Genomic DNA, 20322 nt, shown 5'->3' with positions numbered 1-20322 from the left:
TTTAATTTTATTATCTAGTTTCTAACTTTCTAGCGTTAAAGGTTGAAATGAGACTAATATTTTGTTCTTTTCCTTTTTTCAAATAGATGGTGGCAAATGTTCGGGCCTTCAACCAAAAACCTTCAACAAATCGCCATCTGCATATTGAGCTAGTCATGTATGTTGATGTTTGGTAGATTCAATTGAATAAACTATGAGACTAAAGTATATATATATATATCATTTGTTATTATCAAGGTTGCATGGGTACTCATACCCACACCCTTGGTACTCGTACCCACGTACCCAAGTACCAAGTACACGTATCCCACGTACCGGGTACTCAATGGAGAGCATCATAGCTAAGGACCTTGATTAAGATTCTGATTTTTTTTTTTTGGTTTTTTATTTTTGTATTTGCTTGTTGTTTATCAAACTTAATTCAATACCAAATCAGTTTGAAACTTTGATACTCATTAACAATAAACTTTATCACTGTTAGAGTCATAAGTTTATCATTTGCAATATGTCATTGTCATATGATTTAAGATCTTCTTGTTCATGTTTGAAGTCTGCCTTCTTTGTTATGCATCTAAGCATTTATCATGTATCATTATTTCAAACATATAGCAAATCTGAAACTGAAAACAATACATTACATTTGCAAACTTTATCACTGTTCTTATTTTGAAAAACCATTGTCATGACTCATAATTTCAGATTTTTTATAAATATAAAAGTATAATTTTTAAATAAGTTTGACATACCCAAGTACCTCCATCCCCTATTATGAAAAATACTTTAAACATTAAACTTTCAGCAATAGCATAATTATAATTTCACTTATGGCTCATATTTTCAAATTTCTTGTTTTGAATGTTCAATGTCATGACTCATGACATATATTTTGATTTTTATATTTTCTTTAAAATATTAATTATATAGAAAAAATTAGGCATACACACAAACCCCCGTCCCCTATTTTGAAAAATATGCGTACCCGTACCCGTTCCCGTACCCACGTACCGTGCAACCTTGGTTATTATATTAATTAGACAATAATGGATAGACATGTCTCATGCGGAGACATGTCTCCCACGTCTTGTCCTTAATATAAATGAGTGATATCACTGCCATTGGAAAACATATACCGTACAGGCAATGCAATTACATCTACAAGTGATCCTCATTTCTGAACATGGTATCAAACCCTTACTTGCAAATGTAAATCAAATAAATAAATAAAGAACACGAGTTATTGCCACATCTATAGGAGATCAAGTACATGCAAAGGAATAAAACATGGAAAGTAGAACCCATGGCAAGGTGCGTAACCATTAATTCTGCATCACTAAACAAGGACCGTACAACAAATATATATCTGGGGCTGGGACTCCATATACTGCAGATGCTTGTCCGAAGGACTATACCATCATGTTGATTGCATCTCCCACACCAAGCGACAACTACTTCCATTATGTGGTCATCATTGAGAAGGGAAGATTTAATATACTGTAAACATTACAAGTGATGTATATCATTTCCCTGATCATTCAATGGTACCAAACGCTCCTTCTGACTATACAGTCTTTTGTCCTAAGCATCCACTAGTGATTTGGGGACATTGATGTGTCTATGGATATATCAGTCAACCCGAATGTGGTGCTATCATTGTGGAATGGAAAAACAAAATTGAAAATTCAATGCAAGACAAATTCACATAATTGAGGAAATCAACTATCATAAATATAATTAACAAAGTTTTTGAGATGATCCAACAACACACGATAATACCATTAGACCCAAGATTGATTATGTAGGAAGAGAATGCACCAAAGATGCATATAGAATTGTAGAAGTTTGTTAAGATAGAGATCCCATGCTGACTAGGAATCAACAAGATGAACCTCAAATCAAGCATCCAAATGTAATGCAAATCGATATTGCTTCTAATTAGATTGTTCAGGAATCACCCCTATTCTTTAACCGCTCAGATGGATTGATAATAATAGATCATAAAAGACCGATAGTTCCTTGAGAAAGGGCCCACGTCAGCAATAAAACATGTTTCACTTTCATGAGACGTGAACCAAACCAACCAAACCAAGGGACGTAAACGTAAAGTACAAAGGAGAGTTTCATTGAATTACATCAAAACAAATGACTTATGTCATTTTAGTTGTTGGCAAAGGCATTCTACAAAATGCCAAGTCCATTGCGGTTGGATGTGAGTAGTTGAGGTTTCTTTATTTAGTGTAGGTGTCTATTTATCTCGGGTTGTGACCTCTCTTATTAATGTGGTCGTCATATGGTAAATTTAAAGATAAGATGATTATATTTAAATTGGAGAGTGAGACTAATAGAAGAAGTCACCACATGAGATAAGTATCTTCTCTTAAGCATAATTTTCAAGTATTACTAATATAGTAAATCTAACATGATATCTTATTTGTAATTCTATATATTATGAAAGTTTCAAATATGAATTATAGCTTGTGTACTCAACAATATTTCTATTGTTCATATAGTTAAAATATAATATTATTGAGAATAATTATATTAAAAATGATTTATTTATTTAGTTGTTACTATAAGAGCTATTTGTCCTAATCTTCTCCTCTGAGAATTATTGTAGGGAAAGACAGATTGATATCAGATTCAGAGGGAGTAAAGCATGTTGAGATGGATTCTCTGATAATCAATAAATTGTAGCAATCAAGAGGACTATGCTTCATACATCATGACTATGTGATTTTAATGGGCCTACCCACTGTGTACATCATGAGGAAGTGACGAATTCCAAATGATTATCACTCGTATTTACAAAAGTTATTGAAAGGTGACAATCTTTCAATAACTTAATTTTTTATTATGATAGATATCTTATGATGTCTATGAAGATCATGATAGATTATACTATTCATTGTGGATGTTCATATGGTAAGCATTATGAAAATGCACATGCACATACCTTATGAACATTTTGAGTACATAGTGAATGATTATGCAAATTAATGTTCAGGAGGCCATTATACAAAGTGTTGGTTCCCAAAACCGCAGATTGGAATCCTATGAGCCTTACCTGCTCGATGCTGGGATATCCAACTCGTTAAGGCCAACTTGACGAAACTGGATAATACGGTCCAAGTTCCCTGCACTTCCGGCTCTGCAAAACCGAAGTGGGTGTACCTGATCCTGGACAAAACACTAATATCCAAAACACTTAAAGCAGATTAATTAGAATGCGAATGTTATAAAGGCTTTTAAAACGGCAAGAATTTTAGAAAGCTATTAGGATTGCAAGTTTCGAATTAAAGATAAAAGTAAATAATTGTATGAATGTTTTTAAATAAAAGTGATTATTACAAATGATTGCAATGAATGAATATATTAATTCTTCAAAGGCAAGAAATGAAACATTTGCCAGCATATGGATTATGAATTAAGAATAAAAGACCAGTGCTTAATTAAATGGGCAATAGAGTCAATATTATTAGTTGAAACGTACAACTTTATAAAGTTCAATATATTACACTATAAACAATTTTAATAATCAGACGCGATGGATCAATTATTCAAATGCAATTTTAAATAAGTCTAAAATGCACTTTAACTCCTACTGAGACAAATTAGACATAAATACAGAAACAATAAAATATTTCACAATATTTACGTTTATCAAATTTAAAATGCAATAATGATCCAATCCACTTATCCGAATATTAAAATATTTATAGAAAATAAATTAAAAACATTTACAAAGGACACAACTTAATAAAAAATTAAAACTCTAATGCAAATAAATTAAATAAATACTTCTCACGGATCCGGAAGTAAAATCGTATTGGAGACAGTCCTCACAAATGATCAATCCAATATAATTCCACTCCAGAATTGCACAATAATTTATTCCATAATCCACCATCCACAGGCTTAGTTCAATTGCTCATTTCTCCGCCAATAAAATAATTTAATACATCATAGAGCAGGTAAAATTAAATAATATTGTCATAAGTCTCTTCTTCTTTTGTTTGGCTTTTACATCTCATATTTATAATAGACGAAGAGGCATCCCTCAACCATCATACCTCTTCATAAAAGAAACTAATTTTATGTTATAAAATTAATTCCTTAGAATCACTTCTAACTATCGGCTCTTAATAATCAACTGACTTGGATTAGGATAATATAAAGCCAGATTAATTTCTATGATGTTTGAAGCTTGGGTAAAGTATACAAACATTTAATCGCCCAACGAGCAATGTCAAATTTCTTTATCTGTGCTTGCTTTCGATTTGAATGGTATGAATGGTGCGGCATCATAACTCCACTCGCAAGAGTTCTCTTTCCTTTGTATACCGTTGTAGCATCTAACAAGCTGCGTATAATTTACTCTGCACACCCCGAGACAAAATGCCCTCCAGCAGTTCATCCTTCATGCTTGGTGACTCCACACTTCAGATCTGCACGGGCTTCTCCTCCATGCACACATTCATGCCTTCATCCGCATAGACAACACCCTTCACACCTGCAAGAAACATCAATAACGTTAGATTCAAATTTATCAAATACCGGTTAGTAAGAAGGTAATTCGAAATTCTTGCTTAGAAAGTTCCTGTGAGCGCTTTTGTTTGCAATCTTCTGTCCACTGAACAGCTTCTTTCTCCAAATCATAATCTGTAACATTCCATTTTCTTTTCCATACAATACTCAAATCGTATACAGTTTTAGAGCCGCCATGGTTATGACTTGGAACGGGTAGTGTAATTGATGTCTGAAAACAAATATTGTGCCCCATTCTCGGATTTTAAGCCTCCGCAGTCAACACATGATGCGCTCCTTATTGGAAGTTTCATCCACACAATTTATCTTTTCCATCGCACTCCATCATCAAACTCGTGTAAATCTACTGTTGATGACTTCCCAAAAATAGCAAGGGCTTTCTTGATGGATGAGGGACGCACTACCATTGAACTCCCAGAAGCAATTTGAAACATTGCAGTTGCCTCATTTACAGTCTATGACTTGAATCTAATATGTAATTCAGAAAATGTGAAAGACGTGTCTTTCTCCAAATTATTTTCTGCTCTCTGGATTGACAAAGAGGAATCGTTTACAGGATGCCAACTTCAAAATTTGATGTGGTTTGACTCTGAGAAAATAACACTGTCTCATGATTCTCTTTGGCAGCACCAAACATTTTCATATCCTTATTCCTAGTTTGAGGAACAGATTTGCAATGTGATTTGACCAACTCCAAAGTAGGATGTTCACAAATAGTAGATTGTGGTCTCATGATAGAAGATGTTGGAATTGCTTCAGGATCTTCTCCTTCAGTAATTTGAGGCACCAGCATACTGTGGGATTCCAACACTTCAGATGCAACATCTTCAAAACAAAGAAGCTGTGCCCTCTTGATAGATGGGATTGTAACAGCTGGAGGGATTATGGAAGCGGTTGGTAACAGTCCCCTAACTTCACCATTCTCTGAAATATCAGCAGAGCCAGGGTCATTTTAATTCTGAACCAAAATCCTTGCCAAGAATTACCCTAGCTCTTCATTGCGAAAAGATGATTTGAACACTGATCGTTTCCTGCTATATTTTTTGCCCAGCTTCCCTATTTCAGCAGTGTTACAAGTTAAGGATGAGGTACTAGCAGATATCTGTGGACTACTGGCATGGAGGTTTGAATCCTGCTCTGCCACAAATTTGCTACGATAATCTTATTCGTATTCTGCATCATGTCCATTGACAAGGAACTCTGAACGATAAGGATTTAAATGTGGTATGTCAACAGAATTTGAGGTGATCTGCAAGGTAATTGGTTTCTGCAAAGATCCATCACATCCATTTTCCTTCGCAGAATATTTGTCACATCTGGTTTCCTTTAGAAATTAATTCACCGAGGGAAGGCATGCTGTTCTGATCCTTGTCTGCAATCGGGCCACCATTTTTAGACACAAAATTTTCTCCTCTCTCGAGCTTCCGCTTCCCACTCTCCCCTCTACAGGGGTCACAGATTTGTGAAAAAGGAATTTCATCAGTCCAATTCATTATGACTGGAAACCTTATCTCAACCTTATATACTAACAAGTGCCGCTTCATTCCTTGAAACTCAATCGACGATTCTTCACAAGAAGAAACTCCATCAATTTTACTGACAACAATGAAAACTTTATCAAGTCTCTAAAAAATGTTTTATCACAAATGGAGGCCATATTTCAAGGCTCCATCACAGAGTACTTGGCGAATATAAAATGAGTTGACATTCAGAGGCCATTACTCACAATTTTGGTGAATATCTTGCAACTCAACATTCAGGAGGCCATTGCTCAAAGAGTAAATGGTGAATGTCAAATGAGTTGACATTTTGGAGGCCATTACTCCCAATATCTTTATATTACATTGAGGTAATATATGGTCATGTGTTCCTCCCTAGCTAAGAGGGAGTGTTGATGTTTGGTAGCTTTAGTCGGATAAACCATGAGACTAAAGTGCATTTATATATATATATATATATATAATCATTTGTTATTATATTAATTAGACAATAATGGATAGACATGTCTCATGAGGAGACATGTCTCCCATATCTCTTCCTTAATATAAATGAGAGTGATATTGCTGCCATTGGAAAACATATACCTTACAAGCAATGCAATTACATCTGCAAGCGATCCTCATTTCTCAACAATGTAGCGCTTCTGGATGTGAGCGCAAGCGTAGCATGTTCGAGCACATCCACTCGAAGAGGCTTAACAAGTTGTCTATGGAAAAAATGAATAAACTAGTCTTTGTGCATTACAACCTGTGCATTAGGACCAAGGAGATTTTGGATGGTGACACCTCTCTGATTACTCTAGAGGAAGTTGATCCAAAGTCTGAGTGAATTACTGAGGCTAGTAATCCTATCTTCGATGATGAGGACCTAGAGTGGGTTAACGAGGTAGACAGAGAGGTTGAGGCTGTGGCTATGGCGACAGAGGAGCAAGGAGCTACAATTGATCCTAGTGGCACTTCACAGGCACTGATAGAGACTACAGTTGATCCTAGAAGCACCTCAAGCTCACAAGCAGAGGCTATGGCTAATCAATCATCCAATACCTACCTTAAACGCCTTACTAGGAGGCATATTGTAGATCATTCTAAGGCTGATATTGGGGATGAGGACTAGGAGCCATAGCTATAGACTTGTTTTAACTTTTTGTTTAAAATATGTTTGGAACATTAGATAATAACTACTGACATGATGGATTTCATGGATTTGATATAGAATTTGATGGATTATATGGATTTTATAATATATATATATATATATATATATATATATATATATATATATATATATATGTTTGTGTTTGTTGTTTCCTTGAGCTACTATTTAGTAAGTTACTTTTGTAATTATGTAACTAATGTATGTTTATGTATGTGATCAAATTACCTTATATTTCATGATGTTCTTGTGTCTTTAAGCTTTATTCAATAATAGGTGCATGAAATGTTCATTAAATCCTAAAAAAATCTCTAAATTTCAAAGGTTTTGTCACTTTGTCAAGTCATTGTTGAGTCACAGGCGAGTTTGAGCCAAGTCACGAGTCAAGTTGCCCTTACCAAGTTCAAGGTGGGTAACAAGTCAAGTTACCCTTGCCAAGTCCAAGTCTCGTTACTTTGGTTTGAACCTCAAACATATTCCGAGGCTAAAGGAATTCTAGAATAGGAACAAGCCATGACATCTAAACACTAGAGCCTATTGAAGAATAACACCTAGGTCCTTTCTGATTTCCATCATGGGAGAAATCTGGTGGCTGCAAATGGGTTTACAAAATCAAATACAAATATGATGGTACTTTGGATAAGTACAAAGCTCGTTTAGTTGCAAAGGGCTTTTCTCAAAGTCAAGGTATTGATTATGAGGAGATCTTTGCTCCTACTGCAAAGATGAACACAATCAGATTAGTCCTTGCCATGGCCACACAATTTGGCTGGAACACGTCAAGAGTGCTTTTCTAAATGGTGATCTCCACAAAGAGGTCTACATGACACAGCCTACTAGTTTCAAGGTTGTCAGTAAAGAACACCATGTTCTCAGATTAGTGAAAGCTTTCTATGGCTTGAAGTACCCCCCTAGGGCTTGGTACATGAAAATTGGTAAGTACCTCAGTGATCAAGGCTTCCAAAGGAGTTCTTCAAACTCAAATTTATACATCAAGACTACTTAGAGTCAAATCATCTTTCTAGTTATTTATGTGAATGATTTGATCATCACTAGTAGTTTAGCATCTTTGATTCAAGCAATCAACCAAAATTTATGCTAGTCTTTTGATATGACTGACCTTGGGCTCATGCATTATTGCCTAAGAGTTGAGGTTTGGCGACAGTCTTCTGTTATATTAATCTCTCAATCCAAATATGGCAAGGCTCTTATGACAAATTTTGTATGTAGAATTGCAAGCCTGCATCCACACCTATGGAGAAAGGTCTCAAGTTATCAACAAAGTGTGATTCTCCTCCCATTGATGATACTACATGCAGGTAACTAGTAGGCAGCCTCATCTACCTCTCTACTACTAGGCCTGATATTAGCTTCACGGTCAGCTACATCTCCCGCTTTATGACAACTCTAAAGGCTGATCATTGAATGGCAGCAAAGCACGTGCTTCGTTATGTGAAGGGCACTTCAGATTATGGACTTCTTTACTTTCGAATTTCTAATCCTAGCCTCAGTAGGTTCACAAATTCAGATTGGGCAAGCTTTGTTGATGATAAGAAGTCAACTTCTGGATATGAGTTCAGTTGGGATCAACTGTCGTCAGATGGACCAGTAAGAAGTAGCAAGCAGATTCTTTCTCCTCTACAGAAGATGAATACAAAAGGACAGTCAAGGCAGGTTGTGAAGTTGTTTAGCTTCGTCGGATGATTGGGGATATGCAGATGTCACCAATAGGACTGACCACTTTATTTGTTGATAACGAAGGTGTTATCAAATTAGCACGAAATCCAATCTTCCATGAACGAACCAAGCATGTGGATGTTCAATGTCACTACATACAACAACTAGTTGAAAACTGGACAATAGACTTGCAGTATGTTCCTACAATGGATCACACTACAAACATTCTCACCAAGCCTCTTGGTCCTAATAAGTTTGTCAAATTCAAAGGACGGATTGGCGTTATGGATAGATTAACCATTGAGAGGGTACTACGATAATAAATAGCTTCTATTATTAATTTATTAGTCAATGGTTATCTATTTGTAATTTATTGTAAATATTAGAATGTTTCTAATATTTAGTTAGGTTGTAGATAATTGTTTGTTTTTGTCCAACTAGAATAGAAAGTTTCTATTATTTACAATTGTTTCCTAAGGAAACATCGTTTTATTCTTTTGTATATATTGACCTCTCCGCCTCTATTAATAACAAGCAAATATTTTCCAATTTCTTTGTAATAAAACATACACAGAGGAGATTGGATATCTAAGTGGATAGAAGTTATTAAGACTGAGCATCATAGTCTGTTGAAAATTAACACTTGGGTTTTGGTGAATCTTCCTTTAGGAAAGAGACACAAAGTCAACTATGAGGCGAGTGGTACTTAAGATAAGTACAATGCTCGTCTTGTTGTCAAAGACCTCTCTTGGCATAAAGAAATTGATTATGAGCTAACGTTTGCTCCAACAACAAAGATGAGCACCATCAAATTAGTCCTAGCCATGAAAACTCAATGTGGAAGGTCCATCTAATGGATGTCAAGGGTGCCTTCCTAAAGAGTGAGTTACAAGAAGAGGTTTGCATAACACGACCTCCTAGATTCAAGGTTATTAGTAAAGAACACCAAGTGCTTAAACTAGAGAAAGCACTCTAACGCCTCAAACTAGCTCCTCGGGCATGATATATAAAAATTGATAAGTACCTTACAAATCAAGCTTTATAGAGGAATACTTCTTACTCGAATTTGTATGTCAAAACTACTAGTAGTGACATCATCCTTCTTGTTATTTATGTTGATGATCTTATCATAACTGGTAGTTTGGCATCTTTGATTCAAGAAATCAAACAAAATTTATGCCAGCCCCTTGACATGACCAACCTTGAGCTTCTCACTACTACTTAAGTGTCCAAGTTTGGCAGTAGTCACATGGCATCTCCATCCCTCAGACTAAGCAAGCACAAGCTTTACTTGATGAATTCAAAATGCAGGGCTACAAACTTGCATCTACACCTACGAAGTTTGGTCTAAAGTTGTCAACCAAATCTCGTTCTCTTGTTGGGAATGAGCCCACATTAAAGCAATTAGTGGGCAATTTGATCTATCTCACAGCCAGCAGACCTAATCTCAGTTTTCCAGTAAGTTATATTATTTCACGATAGCTCCTACTTCAAATCATTAGGTTGCAGCAAAGCGCATTTTGCACTATGTCAAGAGCACAACAAACATTGGTATCCTATACAGACAAACCAAAGATCCCCAATTGGTTACACAGACTTGAATTGGGGAGGCTTTGTTCATGGGAAAAAGTTCACTTTCGGGAATGTCTTCAATTTGGGCATATATGTTATCACTTGGACCAGCAAGAAGCAACAAGTTGTCTCTTTACTCAAGGGAAGTTCAATATCGACGAACAATCAAAGCAGGTTATGAGGTAGTTTGGCTTCAAAGGATACTTTGCAACATTGATAAGAAACGGCCTTGGTATCTTCTTTTGCTTCTTATATTTGCTAGGTTACTAACAGCCCAAGTATCCCCTTCGAAATCAATGATCTCTTCGAGGAAAGAAATCAACATTAATTCAAGGATTTTCCTATCATTTATGCTTGCTTCACCACTAGTGTCTTTACACCCTTCATGTGCATCACGCCTCCAAACCATCTAAAGGTCTTACACGAGTGTGGAGGCCTATTTCTTAGGTTTGGGTTGCTCTATTAGATGTCTTGAATTCATATTTTAGTAGATCTTGCTTAATGATCTCACCAAACGGCTTCAATTTCTCATTAGGCCAATTAGGCCTCCTAGTCCAGTTTTGAGGCTTTTTCTCCCAAAACTTCTTAACAACCCTAAGAACAAGCTGGCATTCAGAATACACTTTTTTATGATCGTTCAGATATTCTGAGATTTAAATTCTATTCAGATTTGTATATGCTCAAACCAAAAAGTGAGGGTAGACCAGCCTAGAGTTAGGCTTTCAACACTCCTTCAAATGAATTGATCAACTCCTCTCATTAATCTTGCACACTCATTAGACATCCCCCTAACACAAGCTAAAGTCATTTGAGGAAGTGCTATCCACTCCTGCAATTTCTATGCACATCTTTGTGTCAGCCACCTAGCTGGGTTGCTCCAAGACTTGCCTAGGGCTGGCTTGTAAAATTATTAAATTGCAGTTTACCTCTCCAACCAAAAATGGATTGATGTACAGAGGGTCTACTCTAATTTCCCACAAGGCCGTGATTTTCTAAACATGGAAAATGAAGTCAGACTCCATTCTTCCCCAGCTGCCTAGGTTTGTCTAGAGATTGGCAGAGTTTGAAGAATTTGAATTTACCCTACTAAAACTGATCACACAAACTTGTAACTATGTACAGAACTTGGAAAGCATCTAATCCACCAACTGAAAGTAAAGGAAAACAAGAATCATTCCATTAAACACAAAGATTGTCTTGGTTTGCACAAGTCTGCAGCGAAATTGCTTGGCTTTCACTTACTTCAAACTTGCAACTTCAACATCCAACCATACAAGATGGTTTGGATGGCTTAAATAACCATTCCACACTGCCCAAATTGATTCTTGAGCGTTAGGAACCAACTGATCACACTTTACATGACTTTGCAAAAGCTGCTCAAAAAGTTGTAAAAGTTGCAAAATTGCAACTTGGCAACTTTTGCAATTTCTAGACAACTTTTGCATTTCACTTGTTTCCTTGCAACCAAAAGGTGTAAAACGATGTCAAATGGTATCCTGAGACTATGTGGACCTATTCCAAGCCATTCTAGACCTTTTACCCACATTTGACTCCTAGAGTCAATTAAATCAACTTGACAACTTTTCACCCAGGCAATGCAACTTTTACAGTTTTTGCCACAACTTTTACATATGACTTTGCAAACATACCAAGATGCACTTGGATATCACCTTAAGCTTCCATTGAGCTCTTATTACACACCATGGCCCATTAAAGAGCCAAACACAACAAAATTTCATGAGGACTTTAACAAGCCCTAGGGTGCTCCTACACCATTCTCCTCCAACAAAGAAGTCCTCATGGGACTATGGGAGATACCAAACTGAGATCTATCCCCTTCTTTTTGGAAATCAGTCTCTAGTATCCACGTGGCTTCATGCCTACTTTACTCTTCCATTTTATCAGGTACTCCATGTAGGTCTTGTGCCTAGTTGTAATGTCCCCTATTGGGACTTAAGTCAATTATTTCCCAGTAAGCTACTCGAAGACCTAATTCATATATTCTCCATATTTCTTAATTTCTGAATCATTAACTCTCAATGTTAAAACTCTATATATATAGTTTTTAATTAAGAGTCGTATGTTTTCATAAATATTATATTGTATTAATGATTTAATTATATCAATTATATTAATTATACATATAACATAATATATATTATGTTAATAATAATATAAAATATATTTCTTATTAATATTTTATTATTATTTATATTAATAACATTATTTTAATACTATTACATAATATATTTACTTTATATATTATTATTAATAATATTAAACTCTCATATTTCAAAAGTATTATATTATGCAATATTATAATAGGATTATAATAAATCATAATTATATTATTATTCTATTATTTATCTATATTATATGGAACTAATATTGATGATGATATCACAGTCCTCCCCTCTTACATTTTGCTTGTCCTCAAGCAAAAGTCATCTATACATGACTTTTTTTTGTAGAACCATCATACAAAGTATATAACTGGATGGACAAAGATTTAGAATACATCATAATGCATGAAAACACAAAGCATACACCGACTAGACATATGAATGCATGAAGACATGAAGAAGACACGTGAAAACACAAAGAAAACACATTAATCCATGAAAACATGGAGCAGAAATGATGTAAACACATTATACATGCATTCTTGATTAATGCTTTATAGTTCACTAGAGTCGAGAAGAAAATTTACTTTTACAATAGAATCCTTCAACCGCAAGTGATCATTAGTACACGTATATATAAGTTCAAGAAAATGTGAGTCAAGATAATTATTCCAAACCAATCCCATACTTCCACATGAGGTGGCTTACTTAGGGGGATGCTTGTTTTGTTTTTTACTTATTATCATTCTTCAGTTGAGAAGAACACTCAGGATGTAAATAGATCACTTAGGCACCAAACTAAACGGTCTTCCTCAAGGTTTCTATGGATCCAAGCCCACAATCCCATCTTGGAATGACCTCAAGGCAACATGATCCCATCTTGGTCAAACCTCAAGTAAACTATAGGGATGCTGATCCTACCCATCTCAAAATAACCGATTGGTTGGATTAGCCTAAATACACCTTTGTTCTCTCTTGAGGCTTCCTTTTTAGGTAAGTAATAAACTATATATGAATTAAAAAGGTCATGTTATTCCGACTATGACTCTAGTCTAGAAGGAAGGCTAAGATGCAATGGGTCACTTTGACACCAAACTCAACAATCTTCCTCAAGGTTTTTGAGGATCCAAGCCCACAATCCCATCTTGGAATGACCTCAAGGAAACTTGATCCCATCTTGGTCAAACCTAAAGGCAACTATAGGGACGTTGATCCTTACCCATCTCGGAATAACCTGTTCGCTGGATTTAAACAAGCCTTTCCCATATTGTATATCTATCTATCCCTTCTAGCCTAGATTTTATAATTGTATTAAGCGTGGATATTATTCAAATGAATTGATTAATAAATAACATACTTACCTCAAAGATGTGTAAGTCTTAACAGAATATCTTTCCTTCTACGTTCGTTATGTGTTTAAGCCTGACCGTATCAGACATAGATTGCAGAACCCTTGCATGGAGATGCCTTTCTAATACCAGTCTTGAAAATATTTCACCAAAAATCTGTTGGTATGATCTCTTAGTGTTTACTTTCACATAATAATTTTCATTGTATTTTTTCCTTTCATAAATTTTACCAATGATTAATCCTCAATTATCTACATCTCTTCTACTCATACTACCACTGACAGATATTAGAAATATGGTCTAACTTTATCGATTTAAAAATTTAATATACTGGACCCATTTTCCCAACTTATTCAGATAGCTGCTCTTTCAAATTTGATGTGCTGGGATCTTCAATTCCAATTGGTATTTGCAGAATATTAATTTCTTAAATTTCCCAATTATCAGTCCATAACCAGCAATCATGACATGTAGATATGAATCTTTCTGGTACACTGAATACCTCATAACAGTAAGATTCCCAACAATATTTATTCCAACATTTTCACTCTTCCACGATGATTTCAGTTTCCAGGCACACTGTCAAACAGTTGGATTGTAGGTGTAAAAATTTATTTTTTACCATAAATCATTTAGCTTCAGATCTAAACTGTTACAGAATCAATAACTAGTAGAATGATTGAATGACTCAGATTTTTTGCACAGATTATTATTTGAATCCATTACACCACCACAGTTCATTTTGTTTAGTACAGCCAAGATACAAAAATATTCAATTCTACCCACAGACAGAGCCTTCAGCACCTAATTCCTGTTCTCCAAGGTTTATTCATATATACTCTGACATGTATGTCACAACAATCCTCCTTCAAATATGATGAAACAACTTATGTGCCAGGTCAAATAAATATTTACTGTGTTGATGAAGTTCAGAATCCAGATTATGAAATATACAGAGAGTCTACTCTCATTTCCCACAAGGCCATGATTTTCTAAACGTGGAAAATGAAGTTAGACTACATTCTTCCAAAACTGCTTGGATTTGTCCAGAGACTGGCAGACTGAAGAATTTAAATTTACCCTACTAAAACTGATCACACAAACTTGTAACTATGTACAGAACTTGTAAAACATCTAATCTACCAACTGAAAGTAAAGAAAAACAAGAGTCATTCCATTAAACACAAAACTGTCTTGGTTTGCACAAGTCTACAGCAAAATTGCTTGGCTTTCACTTACTTCAAACTTGCAACTTCAACATCCAACAGTACAAAATCGTTTGGATGGGCTTAAATAACCATTCCACACCTGCCCCAACTAATTCTTGAGTGGAGGGAACCAACTGATCACACTTTACATGACTTTGCAAAAGTTGCTCAGAAAATTGTCAAAGTTGAAAAAATTGCAACTTGACAACTTTTGCAATTTCTAGAGAATGTTTGCATTTCACTTGTTTCCTTGCAACCAAAAGGTGTAAAAAGATGTCAAATGGTATCCTAAGGCTGTGTGGACCTATTCCAAGCCATTCAATGTCTTTTACCCACATTTTGACTCCTAAAGTCAATTAGACTTCACAACTTTTCACCTAGGCAATGCAACTTTTACACTTTTTGCCACAACTTTTATATTTGACTTTGCAAAATACCAAGATGCACTTGGATATCACCTTGAGTTTCCATTGAGCTCTTATTACACACTACCACCCGTTAAAGAGCCAAACACAACAAAATTTCATGAGGACTTTAACAAGCACTAGGGTGCTCCTGCACCGGACATCCCATATGTCTCAGGCAGGCTCTTCACCCCTCTTCTATGACAATCAAAGGGTCCTCAACTTTGCCAAAAATCCAGTCTTCCATAAGCGAACCAAGCATATTGACATTCATTGTCACTTCATTTATCAGCTAGTTGAAGATGGATACGTAGATTTGCAGTATGTTCCTACAGCGGACCAGCCTCCCAATATTGTCACCAAGTCCCTTCTTGCAGAGAAGTTTGCTAAGTTCAAGGGGCTCTTCAATGTCATTTAGACAGATTGACCATTAAGGAAGGGTATTAGAATAATATCTCCTTTATATCCTTTTGTTATTTTAATGGTCAATATTGTAAATCTTGTGAATTAGAATGTTTCTAATAACAACGAAAGCTCATAATAGAAACATCATCTTTGTAAACTATGAATGAGTATCTTGCTCATTCATCAATTTATTCAATATTTTACCAATTACCTCTGTAATAATGTTAAATATATATATGAAATATAGTTGAATTTTATATATATATATATATATATATATATATATTCTGCTATTTAGATATACTTAGCCTATTTCTTGTTCACTTCTTTTATATATATATATATATATATATATATATATATATATATATATATATGAATGTTCTACTTCTGATAGATATATATATCATACTAATTGATATTAAGAGGATAGGGAGTGTACGTAGGAAGAGAATGAGAAAATTCAGTCATGTGACAGGAAGATCCTGAGATAGGTAGAACCTTGAGAGAGCATGCTTGTAGACTGTGTCCAGCTCCCAAGCACAAAAATCTACCATCTTTCTTATGGCTACTAAAGGATAGAAATAAGGAATTAGAGCTCAAGTATGTAGTATGGATCAATGAAATTATCAGCTGTTACTATAGCTTGATACAGTCAGTATTCTAATATTTAATGATAAGAAAGAAAGTTATGAATAATAAGAAATATAAGCTATGTTCCCTCGAGTTTCCGGTACGGGGACGGTGGGGGACGGTGGGATGGGTTTACGAGACGGCAAATTTTTTTTGGTGATTTTGGGGATGGGGGGGGGAGGGGGGGGACGGCAAACAAGGACAGCTATCTATATAGGGAAATTTTAAAATATACATTGAAATTTGCAAGCTGTCATTCATATGAAACCAAGCGCAAAGCATGTCATTCAAACACTATAGAACCATAGCATACAACATTTGAATGCCATCCAAGAAAAAATATCCGATTTCAATACTCAATTGTCAAAATGCATATCAATATCAGTGAACAATATCATAATGATAAACATGACAAATCTGAAAATCTAAATCTAAATATACCTAAAGCTATACGCCCAAAGGCTAGAGGGCTGCCATAAAGTAATAAATATCAATGTATCATAAGCATGTTGACGTTCAACATTAAAAACATAACATAGAAAAATGAAGCAGACTACTACTCCTATTCTGCCTTTACCAGATTTGGTGGAGTGGGGCCCACCTCGGCGACCTAGTAAGGAGCCTTATATTTTTTAATATTTTTGCATTAAAAAAAAATTTAAAAATTAATTTAAAAAAAAAATTGGGGACGGCTGGCCGTAACTAGTACGGTTGGGGGACATCTAGGCATCCCCTTTCCGTACTGAGGATGGCTTTTTTTCCCCAGCCGTCCCCTAGTAATTTGCCTTTTTTGGGGACGGTTGGGGGACGTCCCATACCTGTCCCCCCATCCCCAGGACGTCCCCGTTTCTAGAACTCCTCGTTTTAGGCTGGGTACGCATCGCCGAGGAACATAGAATATAACGGTTATATGGTATGTGTGTGTGTGTGTGAGTAAGTGTGTGTGTGTGTGTGTGCGCGTGCGTGTGCGTGTGCATGTGTGTGTGTTCAAATCCAAGAAAGTTATGGATAATAAGAAATACAAGGGTTATCAAAAATAAATGGTAAGCATATATAGACATGTTCAGATCTGTTGCTTCTAAGAATCTGAAGAGGAAGGGTTTCCAAAGAGGAGGCCGTCTAAATCCAGCCAATATGATGAATCCCAAGATAAGGTAGGGATCAACACCCCTTGAACCTTGAGGGTATGGTCCAAGATAGGTTAAGGGCTTGGATTTGTAAACTTTGAGGAAGCCTATTGTGGTTGGTTTCTAAGCACTCTGGTTACATTGATATCTTCTCCCTTCTCAGAATGAAGTAGCAATGAGATGAGAATTGACATTAAGAATTATAAACAGCAAAACAGCCAGATCACCTAATATGTTTAGCATGATAAATGAACCATTTTTCTTACTTTGAAGTTTGAGTTATGGAATAACATAGATTTGATTCAATGCAACTTAGTCCATTCAGTTTAAGACTTGAGAATATTAAAATGGGTTATCTCTGGTTATAACAGGCCTAAACCTACAGGGTACATTATAGGGTACATCAAGTTATCAATATTGTTGTATACCTTATAGCAGCATGTATGGGCCTTTATGATACAGCTTATTCTCATATATTCCAAGGGTAACTGTATAAATAAGAGGCCATGCCTCATGCCTAATTTATTCTATTTGTGAATCCATTTATTATACTTATTTTGGTGTTTCTAGGTGCTGCTATAGATGTGTGTTGTTTCTTTGCTTGATGAATAATCTCACATGATGGATTGCTTAGGCATTAAACTTTTCTTTAGACTTTTTTTGGGGAAGAAAATAAACCAAACAAGCATTCCTAAAGCAATTTTGTTTTGGTGTGAAACTAGATTATCTTGTCTTCATGCAGTAATAGTTATTTGATTTGATTTAAAATCAAGTAAATTCCCTTTTAGTGATTCTTTTGAATCTTTTATGACGTTGCTAATCTCTTTGGGTACATGAACAAAAAAACCAATACAATATTGTTCATTTCTAAGCATAATCCTATAGTTTCGTTGAGAAAGCATTTCCTAAATCTAAGATGAGAGTTCACTCGTTGCAGGTGAGACCAACATAGTTAACTAACTCCTTGATGTTGAGTGCTGTAAATGAGGGAAAAAAACAAATGATGGAGATATTTTATTCCAACAGACAATCAATAAAATCATTTCTACAAATCAGGAATAAACAAAGATAGCAAATGCATGTTATGTTTAATGTGAATGTACATACCTTCAAGGCACAATGCTCACAGAAGTAATGCTTGCACCTGGTAACAACAGGGTCCTGAAATGGCTCCCTGCATATAAAGCAAGCAAATGGCAAAGAATCTTCATCTTCGTCATCACTTTCAGCATCCTCATCTTCCCCCTCAGCCACTCTCAGTGCCAATTTTGCCTTCCGCTTCTTCTCAGCCTCATCCCATTCTCTCTCCATCTGCCAACCAGACTTATAATCCCCTCTATCATGCATAAACTTACAAGAGTCCCCATATCCACAGTAGCCTGTCTCTTTGTAATCTTTACAAATGTCAGGTTGATAATCAAACCTGACAGAAGTCCTAATATTAGCAGAAGCTCTGAGAGGCCCATGTGCACCCCCAGCCTTCTCCCCTGCAATAGTCTGTTCTCTTCTAAATCCTGCTTTAAAATCAGTGTATCCATGAATGCCCTTGTAAAGTTTTTCATTTCCAGCAGCTTTGCCCTTGAGAGATTCTTCTGCTTGCTTCAAAACTCTTTCTCTGATGGCTCTAGCGTCTATTGAGAACTCTGTCTCCGTATCCAGAGTTGCAGTTGCCCTGCTATCATTTTGAACCTGAATTTCCTTTGAGGATTCATAGAAAAATGTGGCAGGTATTTCAGAGTCCTCATTATCATCCTGGCCAATTTTTTTAGATGAATTAGCAGATGAAAATGTCAACTTATTGTCACTTTTCCTTAAAAGTTTCGCCTTCGGAAGAACAGTGGGACCTTCGTCTTCTTCTTCTTCTACTTCACGTTTCCTTATATTTTTGTTGCGCGAGGGTTTTTTGAAAAAAGTACATTCTGAATATAGACAACACAGTTTTGTTTATTATGAAGAAGATGCAAAAACAATTATAATTTGATACACAGAGAAACTATGAGATAAAACTTACTTGCAGAATTTTTCCCTTCGCCATTGTCCGCCATTGCCAATCAAATCCAACCGTAAAACGTCCGACTGGTTTAAGCGGCACCCTATATAGAAACATAAAAAGAAAATATTAGGTGTGAGACTTTTGATCAACAAGAGCTCTTTGTGAGCTTGAGTCGCTACTTTTTGGATTTTGGGGTATCTACTTGAAATGGTTATGTCAAAACTTTAGTGTTGCCAGATTTCAAGATGACTTTGTGCCTTTGCTTTTCTTCTTTTCCATGATTATAAATTTTAAATTTTCACTTTTGCTATCATTATGTTTTGGAAAAAAATATTATTATTATTTTTAAAAAAATTAAATAGTCCTAAATTATAAATATTTTTGTAATTACAACACAATTAAAAATGGGATAATTTTCACTAAGAATTTATCTCAATGTTTTTTCTAGTGTAATAGTTTTTAAATTCTCTTATAATTTTAAAACTTTTGAAATTAAAGAATTTGTATGTTTAATTTTAAAAAGCTATTAAATTAATATTTGACAACATAAATGATTATAAATTTTTGAATTTTCACTTTTTTCTATCATCAATCATGTTTTTGAAAAAGAATTATAACTTTTTTTAAAAAATAAAAA

The 20322-nt window shown here is 35.3% G+C and overlaps 1 protein-coding gene across 1 annotated transcript in view; it reads right to left on the bottom strand.

Moving 5' to 3' along the window:
* LOC149562370 (Zinc finger (CCCH-type/C3HC4-type RING finger) family protein) overlaps positions 1–19926 on the bottom strand; it is a 30384-nt gene extending 10458 nt beyond the window's left edge. Inside the window, exons 1-2 of the mRNA XM_089825897.1 lie at positions 19704–19926; positions 18800–19611 (exon numbers count right to left, since the gene is read on the bottom strand). Coding sequence (XP_089682023.1) covers positions 18800–19611; positions 19704–19737 — 846 coding nt within the window. The 5' untranslated portion in view covers positions 19738–19926. The remainder of the gene's footprint in view (positions 1–18799; positions 19612–19703) is intronic.
* Positions 19927–20322: the final 396 nt, after the last annotated feature.

This window comes from Cupressus sempervirens, chromosome 4, assembly GCF_028749045.1.
Source record: "Cupressus sempervirens isolate cs-2001-9-10 chromosome 4, ASM2874904v1, whole genome shotgun sequence".
Classification (NCBI taxonomy): domain Eukaryota; kingdom Viridiplantae; phylum Streptophyta; class Pinopsida; order Cupressales; family Cupressaceae; genus Cupressus; species Cupressus sempervirens.
The sequence above is the reverse complement of the archived record's forward strand: the minus strand, read 5'-3'. Positions and strand labels throughout refer to the sequence as shown.